We start from the raw sequence: 20,728 nt of genomic DNA on the forward strand, positions 1-20,728 counted from the left end.
ATCAGGGACGGTGACCAAGGTGCCCCCAGTTGTTGCACAACTACAACTCCAAGCATGCTGGGGGTTGTAGTTGCGCAACAGCTGGAGGCACATTGGTTGGGAAAGACTGGTTTGTACCGACGATGGGCAAAACCTCTAAACAGCTATTCTTTTTTTCTGAAATACATTCCCAGTCAGTTTCCAAAATGCGGGGCGGAGGTTCGTGATGTCACGGTCACACCCCGCTCGTGACATCACGACCACGCCCCTCGATGCAAGTCTATGGGAGGGGGCGTGGTCGTGATGTCACAAGTGGGACGTGACTGTGATGTTTTGAGCCTCTGCCGCTGCACCCGATAATCTAAACGAACGCCGGGTGCAACAGGGAGATTGTGGGGGTCCCACCACTTTGGATAGGGGATAAGATGTCTAGGGGCGGAGTACCCCTTTAAGGCACCTAAAACTCTTAACCATTCCTTTGAAGTGACGCAATGGGGGCGGGCCCTATTAAGTGGCGGGCCACCCGAGGCACAACCGGGGCTGTTCTGGCTCACAGAAGAGGAGGGGGAGGGAACCATAATACTTCCGTATACCCTGAAGGGTTTGTCTTTACCTATATAATCCTAACCAGTACGATATAGCCTTATATACAGTACCATAGGGTCTCCTTATAACAATAACCCTAACGGCCCCTAAAATTTTGCTAGAAACAGCATGATGGTTTAGGGTGGAGGTTCACTTTAAGAAGGATGTTTTAGATTTTTTTTCGTAATCCCTCAGAATTTTGTGTGGTCCCCAGTGTTTTCTTTGTGGTTTCGTGGTACGGACGCTCACTGCTTCTGTATTTTGGCGCAGAAGCAAACTCGCTGTATAATTTGTGGTCGGATTGATGATCACGCGGCGGCCGTGTCTGTTGTTCTTTCATCTTACATCAGACTTTACAGTAGGATCTGTAGGATAGAATTGTCGCAGAGACAGGGAATTTTTTCCAAGACCTAATTTTTTTTTACATTTTTTCATTAATTTTTTATTTTTATTTGACTGAAGCTTCTGTTATTTTATAGAATATTTCAGCCAGGAGACATAATGCACAGATACAGACACAGCATCACCTATATTCATAGATGTGAATATATATATATATATATATATATATATATATATATATATGTCTGTTCATGAATGGAATCGATGTGCACATAATGGCGGTCTGTCGCACTGTAGTGCCCATAGTTGCATCTGTATGGAATGTCCACAAGAGCTTACATTGGTCTACTGTCTATGGCAGTCTGTCCAACCAGGGTGCCAGGGTGCCTCCAGCTGTTGCAAAAATACAATTCACAGCATGCCAAAGGCCCAATAGGGTAGGACCCGACCCCACACTGAAGTAGCATCGGAGCACTGAAATGGGGCAGTATATGTCCTGGGAGAGAGAACATATTTTAACTACGGTATGTGGGGGCACAGAGGGGCCAACAACTATATATGGGACAGTATTGGGGGCTTAAAACTATATATGGGGGCAGTATAGGGGCCTACAACTATGTATGGGGTCAGTATAGGGGTCTACAACTATATATGGGGGCAGTATAGGGGCCTACAACTATATATGGGGTCAGTATAGGGGCCTACAACTATATATGGGAACAGTATAGGGGCCTACAACTATATATGGGGGCAGTATAGGGGCCTACAACTATATATGGGGCAGTATAGGGGCCTACAACTATATATGGGGCAGTATAGGGGCCTACAACTATATATGGGGCAGTATAGGGGCCTACAACTATATATGGGGACAGTATAGGGGCATACAACTATATATGGGGACAGTATAGGGGCATACAACTATATATGGGGACAGTATAGGGGTCTACAACTATGTATGGGGTCAGTATAGGGGCCTACAACTATATATGGGGCAGTATAGGGGCCTACAACTATATATGGGGACAGTATAGGGGCATACAACTATATATGGGGACAGTATAGGGGCATACAACTATATATGGGGTCAGTATAGGGGTCTACAACTATGTATGGGGTCAGTATAGGGGCCTACAACTATATATGGGGCAGTATAGGGGCCTACAACTATATATGGGGGCAGTATAGGGGCCTACAACTATATATGGGGGCAGTATAGGGGCCTACAACTATATATGGGGGCAGTATAGGGGCCTACAACTATATATGGGGTCAGTATAGGGGCCTACAACTATATATGGGGTCAGTATAGGGGCCTACAACTATATATGGGGGCAGTATAGGGGCCTACAACTATATATGGGGTCAGTATAGGGGCCTACAACTATATATGGGGGCAGTATAGGGGCCTACAACTATATATGGGGGCAGTATAGGGGCCTACAACTATATATGGGGCAGTATAGGGGCCTACAACTATATATTGGGCAGTATAGGGGCCTACAACTATATATGGGGCAGTATAGGGACCTACAGCTATATATGGGGGCAGTATAGGGGCCTACAACTATATATGGGGACAGTATTGGGACCTACAGCTATATATGGGGGCAGTATAGGGGCCTACAACTAGATATGGGGGCAGTATAGGGGCCTACAACTATATATGGGGACAGTATAGGGGCCTACAACTATATATGGGGGCAGTATAGGGGCCTACAACTATATATGGGGACAGTATAGGGGCCTACAACTATATATGGGGGCAGTATAGGGGCCTACAACTATATATGGGGGCAGTATAGGGGCCTACAACTATATATGGGGACAGTATAGGGGCCTACAACAATATATGGGGCAGTATAGGGGCCTACAACTATATATGGGGACAGTATAGGGGCCTACAACTATATATGGGGGCAGTATAGGGGCCTACAACTATATATGGGGGCAGTATAGGGGCCTACAACTATATATGGAAGAAGTATAGGGGCCTACAACTATATATGGGGACAGTATAGGGGCCTACAACTATATATGGGGACAGTATAGGGGCATACAACTATATATGGGGACAGTATAGGGGCCTACAACTATATATGGGGGCAGTATAGGGGCCTACAACTATATATGGGGACAGTATAGGGGCCTACAACTATATATGGGGACAGTATAGGGGCATACAACTATATATGGGGACAGTATAGGGGCCTACAACTATATATGGGGACAGTATAGGGGCCTACAACTATATATGGGGGCAGTATAGGGGCCTACAACTATATATGGGGACAGTATAGGGGCCTACAACTATATATAGGGACAGTATAGGGGCCTACAACTATATATGGGGACAGTATAGGGGCATACAACTATATATGGGGACAGTATAGGGGCCTACAACTATATATGGGGACAGTATAGGGGCCTACAACTATATATGGGGACAGTATAGGGGCATACAACTATATATGGGGGCAGTATAGGGGCCTACAACTATATATGGGGACAGTATAGGGGCCTACAACTATATATGGGGACAGTATAGGGGCCTACAACTATATATGGGGGCAGTATAGGGGCCTACAACTATATATGGGGGCAGTATAGGGGCCTACAACTATATATGGGGGCAGTATAGGGGCCTACAACTATATATGGGGACAGTATAGGGGCCTACAACTATATATGGGGGCAGTATAGGGGCCTACAACTATATATGGGGGCAGTATAGGGGCCTACAACTATATATGGGGCAGTATAGGGGCCTACAACTATATATGGGCCAGTATAGGGGCCTACAACTATATATGGGGCAGTATAGGGACCTACAGCTATATATGGGGGCAGTATAGGGGCCTACAACTATATATGGGGACAGTATAGGGGCATACAACTATATATGGGGGCAGTATAGGGGCTTACAACTATATATGGGGACAGTATAGGGGCCTACAACTATATATGGGGACAGTATAGGGGCCTACAACTATATATGGGGACAGTATAGGGGCCTACAACTATATATGGGGGCAGTATAGGGGCCTACAACTATATATGGGGACAGTATAGGGGCCTACAACTATATATGGGGACAGTATAGGGGCCTACAACTATATATGGGGGCAGTATAGGGGCCTACAACTATATATGGGGACAGTATAGGGGCATACAACTATATATGGGGACAGTATATGGGCATACAACTATATATGGGGACAGTATAGGGGCCTACAACTATATATGGGGACAGTATAGGGGCCTACAACTATATATGGGGGCAGTATAGGGGCCTACAACTATATATGGGGACAGTATAGGGGCCTACAACTATATATGGGGACAGTATAGGGGCCTACAACTATATATGGGGGCAGTATAGGGGCCTACAACTATATATGGGGACAGTATAGGGGCATACAACTATATATGGGGACAGTATATGGGCATACAACTATATATGGGGACAGTATAGGGGCCTACAACTTTAAACATCAACTAATGGGGTCAGTAATGGAGGTAGCAGGTGAAAAGCAGAGTCTAACTTGGCTACAACGAGTACAATAATCCTGTTAGACATTATGTCCTCCATCTTTATTTTTGTTCCCTTAAGCTTTGACTTGTTTATGGGGGGGGGGGGGACTCGGCAGCTGCAAATGAAATCTGTCCAGGTAAAATTTCCATAGTCTGAACATATCCTTATGCAGCTCAAACAGGTGGGTGGCGAATACAAGATTGCGGGGTTCCCCAGCGGCAGGACCCCCGCGGTGAGACATAGGGGATAAGATGTCTCAGGGCCGGAGTACCCCTTTAAGCAAAAATCTCAATAGGGTCGCTGGAGCTGTAAGACGCTGCTGTGTGTCCGTCCTATATAAATGTTCTCATAAAGTTAGATTCAGGTAAAGGTTCAACAATAATAGAAAGTAACCAGTCCGATTCATATATATATATTTTATTTATTCCTTTAATTTCTTTATTCTTTTGTCTTAAAAATGTTAAAAGGATTTTATTATGACACAGATTTTTCTTTGTGTTTGTCGTGCACTTTGCTTTTTAACATGAAAGTCAATAGTGATAGAAATGTGGTAGAACAGGTTTTCTTTGGCAATATGATGTATTTTTGGGTCTGTGGCATTTTTTCTGTAATTTGTCACCTTAAAAAAAAAACTCTAAACATACACTGAATGGGCCCTTTGTTAGAGCCTGCGGCCCGTTCATGATTAGAGCTCTACTGTATGGAGATGGGACCCATGATCCTGGAGGGCAACATAAAATCCAGTGATCAAAGTGACTTTCAGTGAGGCCTGGTCATTGGGGCTCTATAGAGAAACATGTCCTGGTCAGATGGATCCAGATCTCTATAGAGAAACATGGCCTGGTCAGATGGATCCAGATCTCTATAGAGAAACATGGCCTGGTCAGATGGATCCAGATCTCTATAGAGAAACATGTCCTGGTCAGATGGATCCAGATCTCTATAGAGAAACATGGCCTGGTCAGATGGATCCAGATCTCTATAGAGAAACATGTCCTGGTCAGATGGATCCAGATCTCTATAGAGAAACATGGCCTGGTCAGATGGATCCAGATCTCTATAGAGAAACATGGCCTGGTCAGATGGATCCAGATCTCTATAGAGAAACATGTCCTGGTGAGATGGATCCAGATCTCTATAGAGAAACATGGTCTGGTCAGATGGATCCAGATCTCTATAGAGAAACATGTCCTGGTCAGATGGATCCAGATCTCTATAGAGAAACATGGCCTGGTCAGATGGATCCAGATCTCTATAGAGAAACATGGCCTGGTCAGATGGATCCAGATCTCTATAGAGAAACATGTCCTGGTGAGATGGATCCAGATCTCTATAGAGAAACATGGTCTGGTCAGATGGATCCAGATCTCTATAGAGAAACATGGCCTGGTCAGATGGATCCAGATCTCTATAGAGAAACATATCCTGGTCAGATGGATTCAGATCTCTATATAGAAACATGGCCTGGTCAGATGGATCCAGATCTCTATAGAGAAACATGGCCTGGTCAGATGGATCCAGATCTCTATAGAGAAACATGGCCTGGTCAGATGGATCCAGATCTCTATAGAGAAACATGGCCTGGTCAGATGAATCCAGATCTCTATAGAGAAACATGGCCTGGTCACATGGTTCCAGATCTCTTTAGAGAAACATAGCCTGGTCAGATGGATCCAGATCTCTATAGAGAAACATGACCTGGTCAGATGGATCCAGATCTCTATAGAGAAACATGGCCTGGTCAGATGGATCCAGATCTCTATAGAGAAACATGGCCTGGTCAGATGGATCCAGATCTATATAGAGAAACATGGCCTGGTCAGATGGATCCAGATCTCTATAGAGAAACATGGCCTGGTCAGATGGATCCAGATCTCTATAGAGAAACATGGCCTGGTCAGATGGATCCAGATCTCTATAGAGAAACATGACCTGGTCAGATGGATCCAGATCTCTGTAGAGAAACATGGCCTGGTCAGATGGATCCAGATCTCTATAGAGAAACATGTCCTGGTCAGATGGATCCAGATCTCTATAGAGAAACATGTCCTGGTGAGATGGATCCAGATCTCTATAGAGAAACATGGCCTGGTCAGATGAATCCAGATCTCTATAGAGAAACATGACCTGGTCACATGGTTCCAGATGTCTATAGAGAAACATGGCCTGGTCAGATGGATCCAGATCTCTATAGAGAAAAATGACCTGATCAGATGGATCCAGATCTCTATAGAGAAACATGGCCTGGTCACATGGTTCCAGATCTCTTTAGAGAAACATAGCCTGGTCAGATGGATCCAGATCTCTATAGAGAAACATGGCCTGGTCAGATGGATCCAGATCTCTATAGAGAAAAATGACCTGATCAGATGGATCCAGATCTCTATAGAGAAACATGGCCTGGTCAGATGGATCCAGATCTCTTTAGAGAAATATGTCCTGGTCAGATGGATCCAGATCTCTGTAGAGATACATGTCCTGGTCAGATGGATCCAGATCTCTATAGAGAAACATGACCTGATCAGATGGATCCAGATCTCTTTAGAGAAACATAGCCTGGTCAGATGGATCTAGATCTTTGTGGAGAAACATGACCTGGTCAGATGGATCCAGATCTCTGTAGAGAAACATGGCCTGGTGAGAGAGATCCAGATCTCTATAGGGAAACATGGCCTGGTCAGATGGATCCAGATCTCTATAGAGAAACATGGCCTGGTCAGATGGATCCAGATCTCTATAGAGAAACACGGCCTGGTCAGATGGATCCAGATCTCTGTAGAGATACATGACCTGGTTAGATGGATCTCTGTGGCACCATGCTGATAGTGGGGGCAGAATTTGGCAGAAGCAGCATGAATCGATGACTTTTTCTGTCAGAGGTAAAGAACGTATAATGGTGGGGGGAATGTTTTCTTGGCTCATCCTAGTCCTCTGATACTGTGGATGGATGTTCGGACAGTAGTGGTTACTAAGGACTGTGGCCAATCATGTAAATGCTTCATGCCAGCTGTTTCCTCTATAGCAGAAGCACAATGCACCATGCCATGAGAGTCAATAAGTCATGAATTGGCCCCAGGGAGACGACACCAAATTTTCCTGGATACCCCAGCATTCATAGGCCACAGCTCATAATTCTATAGACATCCTGGAGACGAGGTAGGTGATCTAGAGCAGGACAGGACCTCAAGCTACTGTAATGTATAGAACTGAATAAAACGATCTTGTCTTCGGCCAATATCCCAGCAAAATGAATTTATTACCAAGTGGAATCTTTTCCACTTTAAATTGAGGTGTTACTGAAGGCGAAAGGACATCCAATGGGCTACTAGATGGAGAGGCTGTAATAAAGTGGGAATGTTTTTAAAAAACTACAAAAAAAAAAAGTGAAGGAGGCCTAAAAGATAATCTTCATTAGGATGAGCATCATCAGTGATGATAAGTAGAACGTTCCCTGGAGGCCGACGCATCCACTGCTACAGAAAGTTTTCACAACCGTGTTCAGGCTACCAAAGGCCCCGTTCACATTGCCCAGTATATTACAGACACTAGGAGTGGCGCAGCCGCGTATGGTGTTTGTCACTGAAGCAGTTCCTGAAGATAAAAAACAAACATTCTGTAAATATATATTTTAAAGTTACGTTTTTTAAACTTATACTACAATATTATGTTGATGATAATGTATAGTGGTTAGCGCTAAGTTTTTATGACACAGAACTCCAAATTTCTTATTTTCCCATAGCATCAAATAACAAAATTCTTATTGTCTGCATCCACCTCTAGGGGGAGCTCACTGCATATTAATTTAATAGAGTTTCCATTAAAGGAATACTTAGGTGGAAAACATATTTTTAACCCCTTATGGACCAAGCCCATTTTCACCTTAAGGACCAGGCCAATTTTATTTTTGCATTTTTGTTTTTTCCTCCTCGCCTTCTAAAATCCATAACTCTTTTATATTTCCATCTACAGAGCCATATAAGGGCTTGTTTTTTGCGTGACCAATTGTACTTTGTAATGAAACCTCTAATTTTACCATAAAATGTACCGTGAACACAAATAAATATATTTTTTAGGGAGGAAATTTAACTGAAAAACCCAAATTTTGCCCATATTGGAGGGTTTCGTTTTCACACTGTACAATCTACGGTAAAAATGAAGTGTGTTCTTTATTCTGTGGGTCAATACCATTAAAATGATACCATTGGCTAGATATTTTAATATTTTTGTACCGCTTAAAAAAAAATCGAAAACATTTTGTACAAAATCAGTCATCTAAAATTTCCCCCTTTTTTGTCCACCTATAACTTTTTCATTTTTCTGTATATTAGGCGGTATGAGGGCTTATTTTTTGCGCGGTCATCTGTACTTTTTTCCAATAAAATGTGACAAAAAAGCAGCATTTTGGGATTTTTAAATTTTTTACGTTTATGTTGTTCACCGTACAGGATCATTAACATTATATTTTGATAGTTCGGACATTACGCAATACCAAATATGTTTATTTTAAAAAAATTACGCTTTTTGGGGGAAAAAATAGGAAAAATGAACAATTTTATAAATCTGTTTAACTTTCTGGCACCAGTTGATTTAAAAAAAATAAAAATGTTTTCCACCGGAGTACCCCTTTATCTCTATAGCAGTGTGAAGGAATGCAGTAGATTTGGAACTCTGTGTTAGATCGGGATAAGGCTTAGACTGGAATATTCTTACCTGATAAGTATGTTGCCATGCGGCCACACAAAGTCTCTGCGCCATTACACTGTAAGGTGGCGTCGGTGTAGCAGTAGTCTGTAGTGTCGGAGGCGCAGGTGCGGCATGTCAGTCCATTCACTGTAGCATTGTCGGCTGGCACTGAATGGGAGGAGATAGGAAGATTACATGGTAGGAATTACTGATACTTGTAGAGTTAACATGGTAGAGTTAAAAAATCATCAAAACTCATCTATGTACTGTAGTAGTGACTGGGATGTCGCGCCAGAGATTGTGGTGGTCCACAGCAGCGGGACCCTCGCGCTCGAACATTTTAAAGGGGTACTCTGGTGGAAAACTTTTTATTTTTATTTTTTTTCAACTGGTGCCAGAAAGTTAAACAGATTTGTAAATTACGTCTATTAAAAAATCTTAATTCTTCTAGTACTTATTAGCTGATGAATACTACGGAGGAAATTCTTTTCCTTTTGGAACACAGAGCTCTCTGCTGACATCATGACCACAGTGCTCTCTGCTGCCATCTCTGTCCATTTCAGGAAATGTCCAGAGCAGCATATGTTTTCTATGGGGATTTTCTCCTACTCTGGACAGTTCTTAAAATGGACAGAGGTGTCAGCAGAGAGCACTGTGGCCATGATGTAAGCACAGAGCTCTGTGTTCCAAAAAGAAATGTTTTTCCTCTGTAGTTTTCAGCAGCTAATAAGTACTGGAAGGATTAAGATTTTTTTTTATAGAAGTTTAACAAACCTGTTTAACTTTCTGGCACCAGTTGATAAAAAAAAAAAAATTATAATAATTTCCCACCGGAGTACCCCTTTAACCCCTTTCCTTTTAATAGGGGATAAGATTTTTTTTGGCGGAGTATCCCAAAATTCATTCTACCTGCAGCCAACACTAGAGGGAGCTTACTGCACCTTGCTTTATCATTGAGTTTTATATATACCTCCTGAGCTCCCCCTAGTGGTCACTACAGGTAGACCAAATTTTATCATGTAACAAGTCTTTGCAGGGCCTTTGGAGCTCTGTATTAGGAAAAAGTAACACACCCCTAAGAACATGGTATGAATTACATTGTAGGAATTACTGATAGTTTTAGAGTTAACATAGTAGAGTTAAAAAATCATCAAAACTCATCTATGTACAGTAGTAGTAGAAATACATGTTCATCTGGCCTAGACCATTCCCGTTACAGTGCCCAAGAGTTCATAGTGTGGGACCACCCGATGAGAACTTCCCAACCAGTGTGCTTCAAGCTGTGGCAAAACTACAACTCCCAGCATGCCCGGACAGCCAAAGGCTGTCCGGGCATGCTGGGAGTTGTAGTTTTGCCACAGCTGGAGGCACACAGTTTGGAGACCGTTGCTTTAGACTGTTGCACTATACAGCAGGTGTCGAGACTTACACGTCGCGATCGTAGCGTTGCAGCTGTCGGTGTCGCAACAGGAAGTTACGATCTTGACTTTTCCATATTGAAACGTCAGACTCCCTGTAATGTTGCACTGGTTTGCGGCGGCGCATCCCCGGGACAAAGACAAGGATTGGTTTGTAGAGCCTGGAAAAAAAATGATAGAATTCACATTTCCAACCTTTCTGAATTATAATTTGCTTGTTCACCAACATCAGAAACAGCCAAGTGCATTAACCCCTTAACGACATCGGACGTAAATGTAACGTTCCAGCTGCCGCACCAGGATGTACATTTACATCCTGAACGGCGCAGGACATTTGCATATTCATCACGGGGCGGGCAGGGCATTGAATATTAAGGAGGCAGGCGAGCTCAGCGAGCTGGCTTCCCGCCTCCGTTGTTCACAGTAGCACAATAGCAATAGATAAGGAAATGGGCAAATGTTCCCCAATTAAAGTAAGTGACCTCTATAACACAGTATATTGGGTTTAGTACTGGTGAACAGGCTGTGAATCTCCATTTCTTAATATCTCATTGCTTTAAGGTCCAACACACTGTGCTGATTTATTGCATCATGGATCTGGCAGTCGGTGCGCTCTGTTTTTCTGCTTGGAGCTGACGTCACGCCACCTCCCCCTCCATTCATGTCTATGGGAAGGGGCGTGCCGGCTAGTACGTAGTCATCATAGACATGAATGAAGAGGGTGTGGTTATAGTCGTTAGTCATCTGACACGGAGCGGGATTCGCTTTGTGCACAGATGACTGGGGTTCGCCAGAGATCGTGTGGTCCCCAGCGGCGGGATTCTTGTGATCGGACATCTTAACCCCTTTCCTTTGGATAGGGGATAAGATGTTTTTTTGGCAGAGTACCCCTTTAAATTACAAATTTCATTCTACCTGCAGCCAACACTAGAGGGAGCTTACTGCATCTTGCTTTATTATTGAGTTTTATATATACAGAACCTCCTGAGCTCCCCCTAGTGGTCACTACAGGTAGACCAAATTTTATCATGTAACAAGTCTTTGCAGTGCATTTGGAGCTCTGTATTAGGAAAAAGTAACACATTTTCCTTTTGTACTGTTCCCCATTTTTTTCCCCAAAAGACTGTACATATTTTATGATGTGCAGATATCTCTATGGAGCCAGCCATGCAGAATAAACATGGTACTTACCCACAGTGGTCACAGACAGGGAGGTTACACAGGAGTATCCGGCGGAGCAGGTTACTGGGCTTCCTGTGCAGTAGGCTCCAGTTAAATCCAAACATGTAAAGCAGGACAGCGACAAACCTGGAAGACACAGACACAACAATGGATTAGCCCATAGATGTTCCTCATAGGGGACTAACCTTGGATGCGTTCACACTGAGTAATTCAAGAGGAATTTACTCGAGCTTTGTCATTGACTTCAATGTATTTTACTCTGCGCTGTTCCCAGTGCATAAATTCCGCTTGTGGAATACACTAGCAGAATTTGATTGAAGTCAATGGAAAAAAAAAAAATTCTGCTTAAAATCGTTTCCGCGTGGTATTCGCCCGGAATTTGCGCGGAAATTCCGCCCGAAAATAAAAATAAGAAGGGAAATTCCAATTGATTGTTGTAGTCCTGCAGAAAAAAAAAAGTTTCCTCCTATATTCCGTGTTAATTCCGGGCAATTTTCTCGCAAATTTCTCGCAAAAAAAAAAAAAGGAAATTGAGTGGCGGAATTTTTATATCTACTGTATACATGTTATTCTCAAATAATGTAATTACTTAACTATAAGAGAAAATCTGGTGTATCACATTGTTGAAATATAGTATAATATAACATTAAATAATAAAATGTAGTGTAATTTAACAAAATTTAAGGTGTAATATAATAATTAAATAAAACACAAATATATATATATATATATATATATATATATATATACTGTATATATGTCATTCTCAAATAATGCAATTACTTAACTATAAGAGAAAATCTAGAGTAATATATTGTGGAAATATAGCATAATATAACATTAAATAATAAAATGTAGTTTAATGAAATTTGAAACAGTGTAAAAAACATGATAAAAACGATGTAATTACATAACAATAGGAGAAAATCTAGTGTTATTTAATGAGGAACTGTAGTATAATCTAGCATAACATTAATATTTTTATATTATTAGAATAGTGTCATATAATTCACAAGACATAAGGTAAAATAAACTGACATAATGTTATAATAATAATGATACTAATATTACTACTACTTATACTTGTTGTTGTTGTTGTTATTATTATTATTGTTATTGTTATTATTATTATTATGGTTATTATTGTTATTATTATTGTTCTTATTACTACTACATAATGTCAGTTTATATCACATTTTGTGCTATGAATAATATGACACTATTCTAATAATATAAAAACATAACAAAAAAGAAATAATCTCTCACCTGGAGTAGTAAGAGCAGAGACGATGAGCAGGTAACGCAGCAGGTCGGCCATGATGTGGACTCTCTCAAGTTCAGTAGACAAGTCATCTTTCTGGCTTTTCTCCTTATTTATGTCATAGTTCTGCTGAAAAAAATGCTGGAGGGAGTGTGTTAAGGGAGAAATCTTCAGGGGGGGTCATAAGGCACCTGTAATGTATCAATATTCTAGAGTTGTTTGTTCAAGACACAGCAACACCCATGTGACTCGCGTGTATAACAACCAGCGCACGGTTTCCATGAATGGAAAGAGGTGACTATATCAGAGGCCATTGTTTTGTGTTACAGGCATGTATCATGTATCCTCGGGTATTGTATACTTTGTGTTATGTGTCGCTAGTTTGTTTCTGTTTCCATGTACACTGTATCATGGACTAGGTTATACCTAATAAACATAACACAAGAAATTGATAAAAATGTTTAATAATGCAAAAATATTATTATTTAAGTGTCAAAGGCACATAAACTGTATCATACAACTCTTCGCATGGTGGACACTTGGAATAGCATCTACTTTCTATTGACCAGTGTCTACACAATAGGAAACCATTGGGCCCTCAGAGGCTCCTCACTCTGCTGGATCACCAAGGAATGCATAGACTCCTATGAGGTCAACTAGATTACCAAACTATGGATGGTCTCTTAGGAGGTCAACTAGAATACCAATCAATGGATGGTCTTTTATGAGGTCCACTAGAATACCAAACAATGGATGGTCTTTTATGAGGTCCACTAGAATACCAAACAATTGATGGTCTTTTATGAGGTCCACTAGAATACCAAACAATGGATGGTCTTTTATGAGGTCCACTAGAATATCAAACAATGGATGGTATTTATTTAGGTCAACTGGATGAATAAACAATGACCATGTGGGACAGCACCTATTCATTAGGAACCCATTGGACCCTCAAAGGCTCAACACTCTGCTGGATCACCAAGGAATGCATGGTCTCCTATGAGTTCAACTAGATTACCAAACAATGTATGGTCTATTATGAGGTCAAGTGGATAACCAATAGATGGTCTCTTATGAGTAGTGTTGAGCGGCATAGGCCATATTCGAATTCGCGAATATTCGCGAATATATGGACGAATATTCGTCATATTCGCGAATATTCGCATATTCGTAATATTCTCGTTTATTTTCGCATATGCGAATATTCGCGTGTGCGAAAATTAACATATACGAAAATTTGCATATACAAAAATTTACATAAGCGAAATTTCGCATATGCGAAAATTAGCATATGCGAAAATTTGCACACCAGTCTCACACAGTAGTATTAGAGCCTTCTTACACCACATAAGCTGGAAGCAGAGAGGGATGATCACTGTGATGTGTACTGTGAAGAAAAAAAACAAAACAAATATTCGTAATTACGAATATATAGCGCTACATTTGCGAATATTCGCGAATTCGCGAATGTGCGATATTCGCGAATAAAATTCGAATTGCGAATATTCGCGAGCAACACTACTTATGAGGTCAACTGGATAACTAAACAATGACCATGTGGGACAGCACCTACTCATTAGGAAACCATTGGACCCTCAGAGGCTCCTCACTCTGCTGGATCGCCAAACAATGGATGGTGTCCTATGAGGTCAACTAGATTACCAGACAATGGATGGTCTGTTATAAGATCAACTGGACAAGCAATAGATGGTCTCTTATGAGGTCAACTGGATAACCAAGAAATCAATGTATTCCCAACATAAAAAGTTATCCCCTATACCCAGGATAAGAGGTTACAGTCTGACTGCTGGGACCCCCACCAATTAGGGGCAATATACAGTAGTCCCCGCACATTAGGGGCAGTATACAGTAGTCCCCCCCCCCCACATTAGGGGCAGTATACAATAAGCCCCCACATTAGGTGCAGTATAGTTCCCCCACATTAGGTGCAGTATAGTTCCCCACATTAGGGACAGTATAGTTCCCCACATTAGGGGCAGTATAGTTCTCCACATTAGGGGCAGTATACAGTAGTCTCCCCCCCCCCCCACACATTAGGGGCAGTATACAGTAGTCCCCCCCACATTAGGGACAGTATACAGTAGTCCCCCCCCCCACATTAGGGACAGTATACAGTAGTCCCCCCCCCCACATTAGGGGCAGTATACAGTAGTCCCCCCCCACATTAGGTGCAGTATACAGTAGCCCCCCCCCCCTAACATTAGGGGCAGTATACAGTAGTCCCCCCCCCCCACATTAGGTGCAGTATACAGTAGTTCCCCCACATTAGGTGTAGTACACAGTAGTCCCCCCACATTAGGTGTAGTATAGTCCCCCACATTAGGTGCAGTATAAAGTAGTCCCCCACATTAGGTGCAGCATAGTTCCCCCACATTAGATGCAGCATAGTTCCTCCACATTAGGTGCAGTACAGTTCCCCCACATTAGGTGCAGTATAGTTCCCCCACATTAGGTGCAGTATAAAGTAGTCCCCCACATTAGGTGCAATATTAAGTAGTTCCCCACATTAGGTGCAGTATGTTCCCCCACAGACATACAGCCTTCAGCCATATACAGTGTATGGCTGGAGGCTGTATGCCTGTTTAATGCCCCACTTGAGTATTCCGACCACCGCTCCATGGTCGGAACACTGCAGATGACAGCAGGTCACTTACCATACCCGCACGTCCTCCTCACTGCTTCGCTCCACTGTACTGTTGCTATGGGCGCACGCACGGGATGTCAGTGACGTCCCTGCGTGCGCTTCCTCCCAGCGACCCCTGCGTTTTTAAAGTTAACGCGGGGCCACTATGAGGTAAACGGGGCATCCTTGTGTCCTGATAAGATTGTTCGGGACACAGGGATGTTCCGAATGTGACGGGGGCCCCCTGCGGGCACGGGGCCTGGAGCTGGTCACTGTTTTAAAGTGGCCACGGCTGGGCTGTGGTAACTTTAAAACAGTTGCCCAGCCCTACTGACCAGCCGGCAGGGTGCCCCCTGGGGGATGGGGGTCCTCGGCAATTGTCTGGTTTGCCCCGCCCTAATGCCGACCCTGGGTGGGTCCCATACCAGGGTAGGTTGACTTAAAGCAAACTGACTCTTCCCCTAAGTAAGACAGCCAAAAATTTGGGTCAGGGCTGGTGCAAGGATTTTTGCCACCCTAGGCAAAAGCTAATTTTTCCACCCCCTTGACCCCGCCCATTGGCACGTCCTTTGACACCTTCCACCTTACTACTGGGGTGACACACTGTAACAAGCCCCCTCCTCATATCATTAGCTTACTTCTGGTGACACACTGTAACAAACCTCCTCCTCTGCTGCTGGCTAAGCGCGTAGTTCGGACACTCGATGTCTAACTTTCTTGCGGCAGGCAGAGCGGCGCCCCCCATCAAGAGGGAGCTCTAAGCGGCTGCCTATATTGCCTATAGGCCGAGCCGGCCCTGGACTTAGTAGAAAGACCCTAAACCAATTACCTAAATTTGTGAGCCCTGATAGGGATGACTGTGTTGGGGAACAGGTTGACTCTACACAAAGAACTTTCACTTAAAGGACAAGTCTCATGATCAAAACGTATCCCCTATCCTTAGGATAGGGGATAAGTTTTAGATTGCGGGGGGTTTGAGCGCTGGGGCTCCCTGTGATCTCCTGTTTGGAGTCTCAGTGCGCTAGCACAGGAGCACGTCATGACCCCTGCCAAAAATGGAGGGTGCCACGCATATAGCTCTATGGGAAAGCTGAAGATTGCTGAACGTCTCTCCCATAGAACTATATGGAGGGGGCGTGGCAGCCTCCGCTTTGGGGGGGGGGGTTTGACTCCCTCCTGTGCTAGTGTACCGGGGCTCTGTTCAGGAGATCGCGGGGGGCCCCAGCACTCGGACCCCCCGCGGTCTAAAACTTATCCTGCGGATAGGGGATACGTTTTTGTCCATGAGACTTGTCCTTTAATAGCATCATCCTCATCCTCATCATCAGAGGAATAGTTGACCAGTTGCCCATAGCAACCAATCAGATCGCTTCTTTCATTTCTCAGAGGCCTTTTCTAAAATAAAAGCAGCGATCTGATTGGTTGCTTTGGGCAACTGGTCAATTTTTCCTCTGCAAAGTTTTGGTAAATTTCCCTCATTGTATTTTCTTTTTTTTCGAATACCAAAAAGCCCCTTTAATATAGGTCAAGGGGAGAGATCTGGTGATACTGATCTGTCTGGAGAGGTTTAGACCTTAGATCAGTGGTCTCAAACTGTGGCCCTCCAAATGACTGCCAGGGCCTAAATAGCTCTAGTGGTCCCAACTAGTGATGAGCAACAGGGGCCATGTTCAAATTCGCCATATTTCGCAAATACATTGACGGTTATTCGTCCTATGTTCCCGAAATTTGCGTATTCGCTATGCTCCCTCACTTTTTTTTTGAGAGAAAAAACGAAAATTTGCATGGAAAATTTGCATTCAAATTTGCTTAAAAATTTGCTTGTGAAAAAACAAACAAACAAAAAAAACTAATATTCTTCAGTACGAATATATAGAACTATAATGTAAATATTTGCGATAAAAATTTGCATTACGAATATTCGTTCTCAACACCAGTCTCAACCAGAACCCCCCCCCCCTTAAATAAAGAGGCTAGACACCAAATAAAGTCAGATTTGGCACTACTTGCCCATCCAGTTGCAAAACTCCAACTTCCAGCATGCCCGGACAGCCGTTGGCTGTCCGGGTATGCTGGGAGTTGGAGTTTTGCAACATCTATGGGGCCAGATGTATATGACTCCTCCACCATCTCTCTGCTACCAATAACACAGCAAAACCCACAACGGTCATGTGATTCCTCATAGGTGGGGAGGTCCTATGTGTGTCTGCAGAAAAACGTGCCGCCATGTCATCTCTACTGTATTTTCACAACCCCTATTTAAATTCACTGTAACAAAAACAGAAAAATAAATCTCCCTGGTCTACTGAACCCAACAATGTCATCTTATCTGCAGATCTGTGACTACTGGATTGTTATTAATGCAAATATATGTGAGAAAGAGCGAAAGGAAATGGAATGTGGACAACACAGTTATTATAGAAGTTATATTCTTGTATATAGGAGGCAGTATTATAGTAGTTATATTCTTGTATATAGGAGGCAGTATTATAGTAGTTATATTCTTGTATATAGGAGGCCGTATTATAGTAGTTATATTCTTGTATATAGGAGCAGTATTATAGTAGTTATATTCTTGTATATAGGGAGCAGTATTATAGTAGTTATATTCTTGTATATAGGAGCAGTGTTATAGTAGTTATATTCTTGTATATAGGAGCAGTATTATAGTAGTTATATTCTTGTATATAGGAGCAGTATTATAGTAGTTATATTCTTGTATATAGGAGCAGTATTATAGTAGTTATATTCCTGTATATAGGAGCAGTATTATAGTAGTTATATTCTTGTATATAGGAGGCAGTATTATAGTAGTTATATTCTTGTATATAGGAGGCAGTATTATAGTAGTTATATTCTTGTATATAGGAGCAGTATTATAGTAGTTATATACTTGTATATAGGAGCAGTATTATAGTAGTTATATTCTTGTATATAGGAGCAGTACTATAGTAGTTATACTCTTGTATATAGGAGGCAGTATTATAGTAGTTATATTCTTGTATATAGGGGCAGTATTATAGTAGTTATATTCTTGTATATAGGAGCAGTATTATAGTAGTTATACTCTTGTATATAGGAGGCAGTATTATAGTAGTTATATAATTGTATATAGGAGCAGTATTATAGTAGTTATATTCTTGTATATAGGCGCAGTATTATAGTAGTTATATTCTTGTATATAGGAGCAGTATTATAGTAGTTATATTCTTGTATATAGGAGCAGTATTATAGTAGTTATATTCTTGTATATAGGAACAGTATTATAGTAGTTATATTCTTGTAAATAGGAGCAGTATTATAGTAGTTATATTCTTGTATATAGGAGGCAGTATTATAGTAGTTATATTCTTGTATATAGGAGGCAGTATTATAGTAGTTATATTCTTGTATATAGGAGCAGTATTATAGTAGTTATATTCTTGTATATAGGAGGCAGTATTATAGTAGTTATATTCTTGTATATAGGAGGCAGTATTATAGTAGTTATATTCTTGTATTTAGGAGCAGTATTATAGTAGTTATATTCTTGTATATAGGAGGCAGTATTATAGTAGTTATATTCTTGTATATAGGATGCAGTATTATAGTAGTTATATTCTTGTATATAGGAGGCAGTATTATAGTAGTTATATTCTTGTATATAGGAGGCAGTATTATAGTAGTTATATTCTTGTATATAGGATGCAGTATTATAGTAGTTATATTCTTGTATATAGGAAGAGTATTATAATAGTTATATTCTTGTATATAGGAGGCAGTATTATAGTAGTTATATTCTTGTATATAGGGGGCAATATTATAGTAGTTATATTCTTGTATATAGGAGGCAGTATTATAGTAGTTATATTCTTGTATAAAGGGGCAGTATTATAGTAGTTATATTCTTGTATATAGGAGCAGTATTATAGTAGTTATATTCTTGTATATAGAAGGCAGTATTATAGTAGATATATTCTTGTATATAGGAGGCAGTATTATAGTAGTTATATTCTTGTATATAGGAGCAGTATTATAGTAGTTATATTCTTGTATATAGGAGCAGTGTTATAGTAGTTATATTCTTGTATATAGGAGCAGTATTATAGTAGTTATATTCTTGTATATAGGAGACAGTATTATAGTAGTTATATTCTTGTATATAGGAGCAGTATTATAGTAGTTATATTCTTGTATATAGGGGCAGTATTATAGTAGTTATATTCTTGTATATAGGGGCAGTATTATAGTAGTTATATTCTTGTATATAGGAGTAGTGTTGCTCGCGAATATTCGCAATTCGAATATTATTCGCGAATATCGCATATTCGCGAATTCGCGAATTTCGCGAATATAGCGCTATATATTCGTAATTACGAATATTCGTTTTTTTTTTTTTTTCTTCACAGTACACATCACAGTGATCATCCCTCTCTGCTTCCAGCTTATGTGGTGTAAAGAAGGCTGTAATACTACTGTGTAAGACTGACGTGCTGAAATTCGCATATGCGAAAATTAGCACATGCTAATTTTCGCATATGCTAATTTTCGCATATGCGAATGTTCGCATGTGTTAATTTTGTATATGCAACTTTTCACATATGTTAATTTTCGCATACGCGAATATTCGCATATGCGAAAATAAAACGAGGGTATAACGAATATGCGAATATTCGCGAATACATGACGAATATTCGTCCATATATTCGCGAATATTCGCGAATTCGAATATGGCTTATGCCGCTCAACACTATATAGGAGCAGTATTATAGTAGTTATATTCTTGTATATAGGGGCAGTATTGTAATAAATAATATATTTTCCTAATGATATTCTTATTATATGATTGCATTTAGTGTTTGCTTCCGAACATGAATGACAATTACGGTAACTCAATACCAAGGGATCAAGGACATAGCAGGCAGTCTGATAATATAATTTATCATGGTGATAACATTAGAATACAGTGTAAATTATAATAAAATTCTTATCTAGTGAGTCCTGAGTATTTAACCTGATATAGGACTTTTCTTTGCTATCACTCTTTCCACCCATAAAACCTGTTTTTCTGGTTTAAACTCATTACCCCTTTGCTGTATAGATTGTCAGGATTCCGTGAT

At 41.2% G+C, this 20,728-nt stretch overlaps 1 protein-coding gene across 1 annotated transcript; it reads right to left on the reverse strand.

Annotated features, from left to right (window-relative positions):
- Positions 1-7,835: 7,835 nt before the first annotated feature.
- LOC130294271 (phospholipase A2 inhibitor and Ly6/PLAUR domain-containing protein-like) lies at positions 7,836-13,042 on the reverse strand. Its single transcript, XM_056543883.1, has 5 exons — positions 12,991-13,042; positions 11,734-11,850; positions 10,554-10,703; positions 9,152-9,292; positions 7,836-8,032 (listed from the first exon to the last, which is right to left on the reverse strand). Exons 1-5 carry the CDS (start codon positions 13,040-13,042, stop codon positions 7,836-7,838), a joined length of 657 nt encoding a protein of 218 aa, XP_056399858.1.
- Positions 13,043-20,728: the final 7,686 nt, after the last annotated feature.

Source organism: Hyla sarda, chromosome 10 (genome assembly GCF_029499605.1).
Source record: "Hyla sarda isolate aHylSar1 chromosome 10, aHylSar1.hap1, whole genome shotgun sequence".
NCBI lineage: Eukaryota > Metazoa > Chordata > Amphibia > Anura > Hylidae > Hyla > Hyla sarda.

Bases quoted from the DNA above. Each gene is read 5' to 3' on its own strand.
- LOC130294271 (XM_056543883.1), bottom strand. From the start codon at position 13,042: ATGGCCGACCTGCTGCGTTACCTGCTCATCGTCTCTGCTCTTACTACT. The intron at 11,851-12,990 runs GTGAGAGATTAT...TGTGTCTTCCAG, and splicing joins CTCTGCTCTTACTACTCCAG to GTTTGTCGCTGTCCTGCTTT. The intron at 8,033-9,151 runs GTAAGAATATTC...TTTTATCTTCAG, and splicing joins CATGGCAACATACTTATCAG to GAACTGCTTCAGTGACAAAC.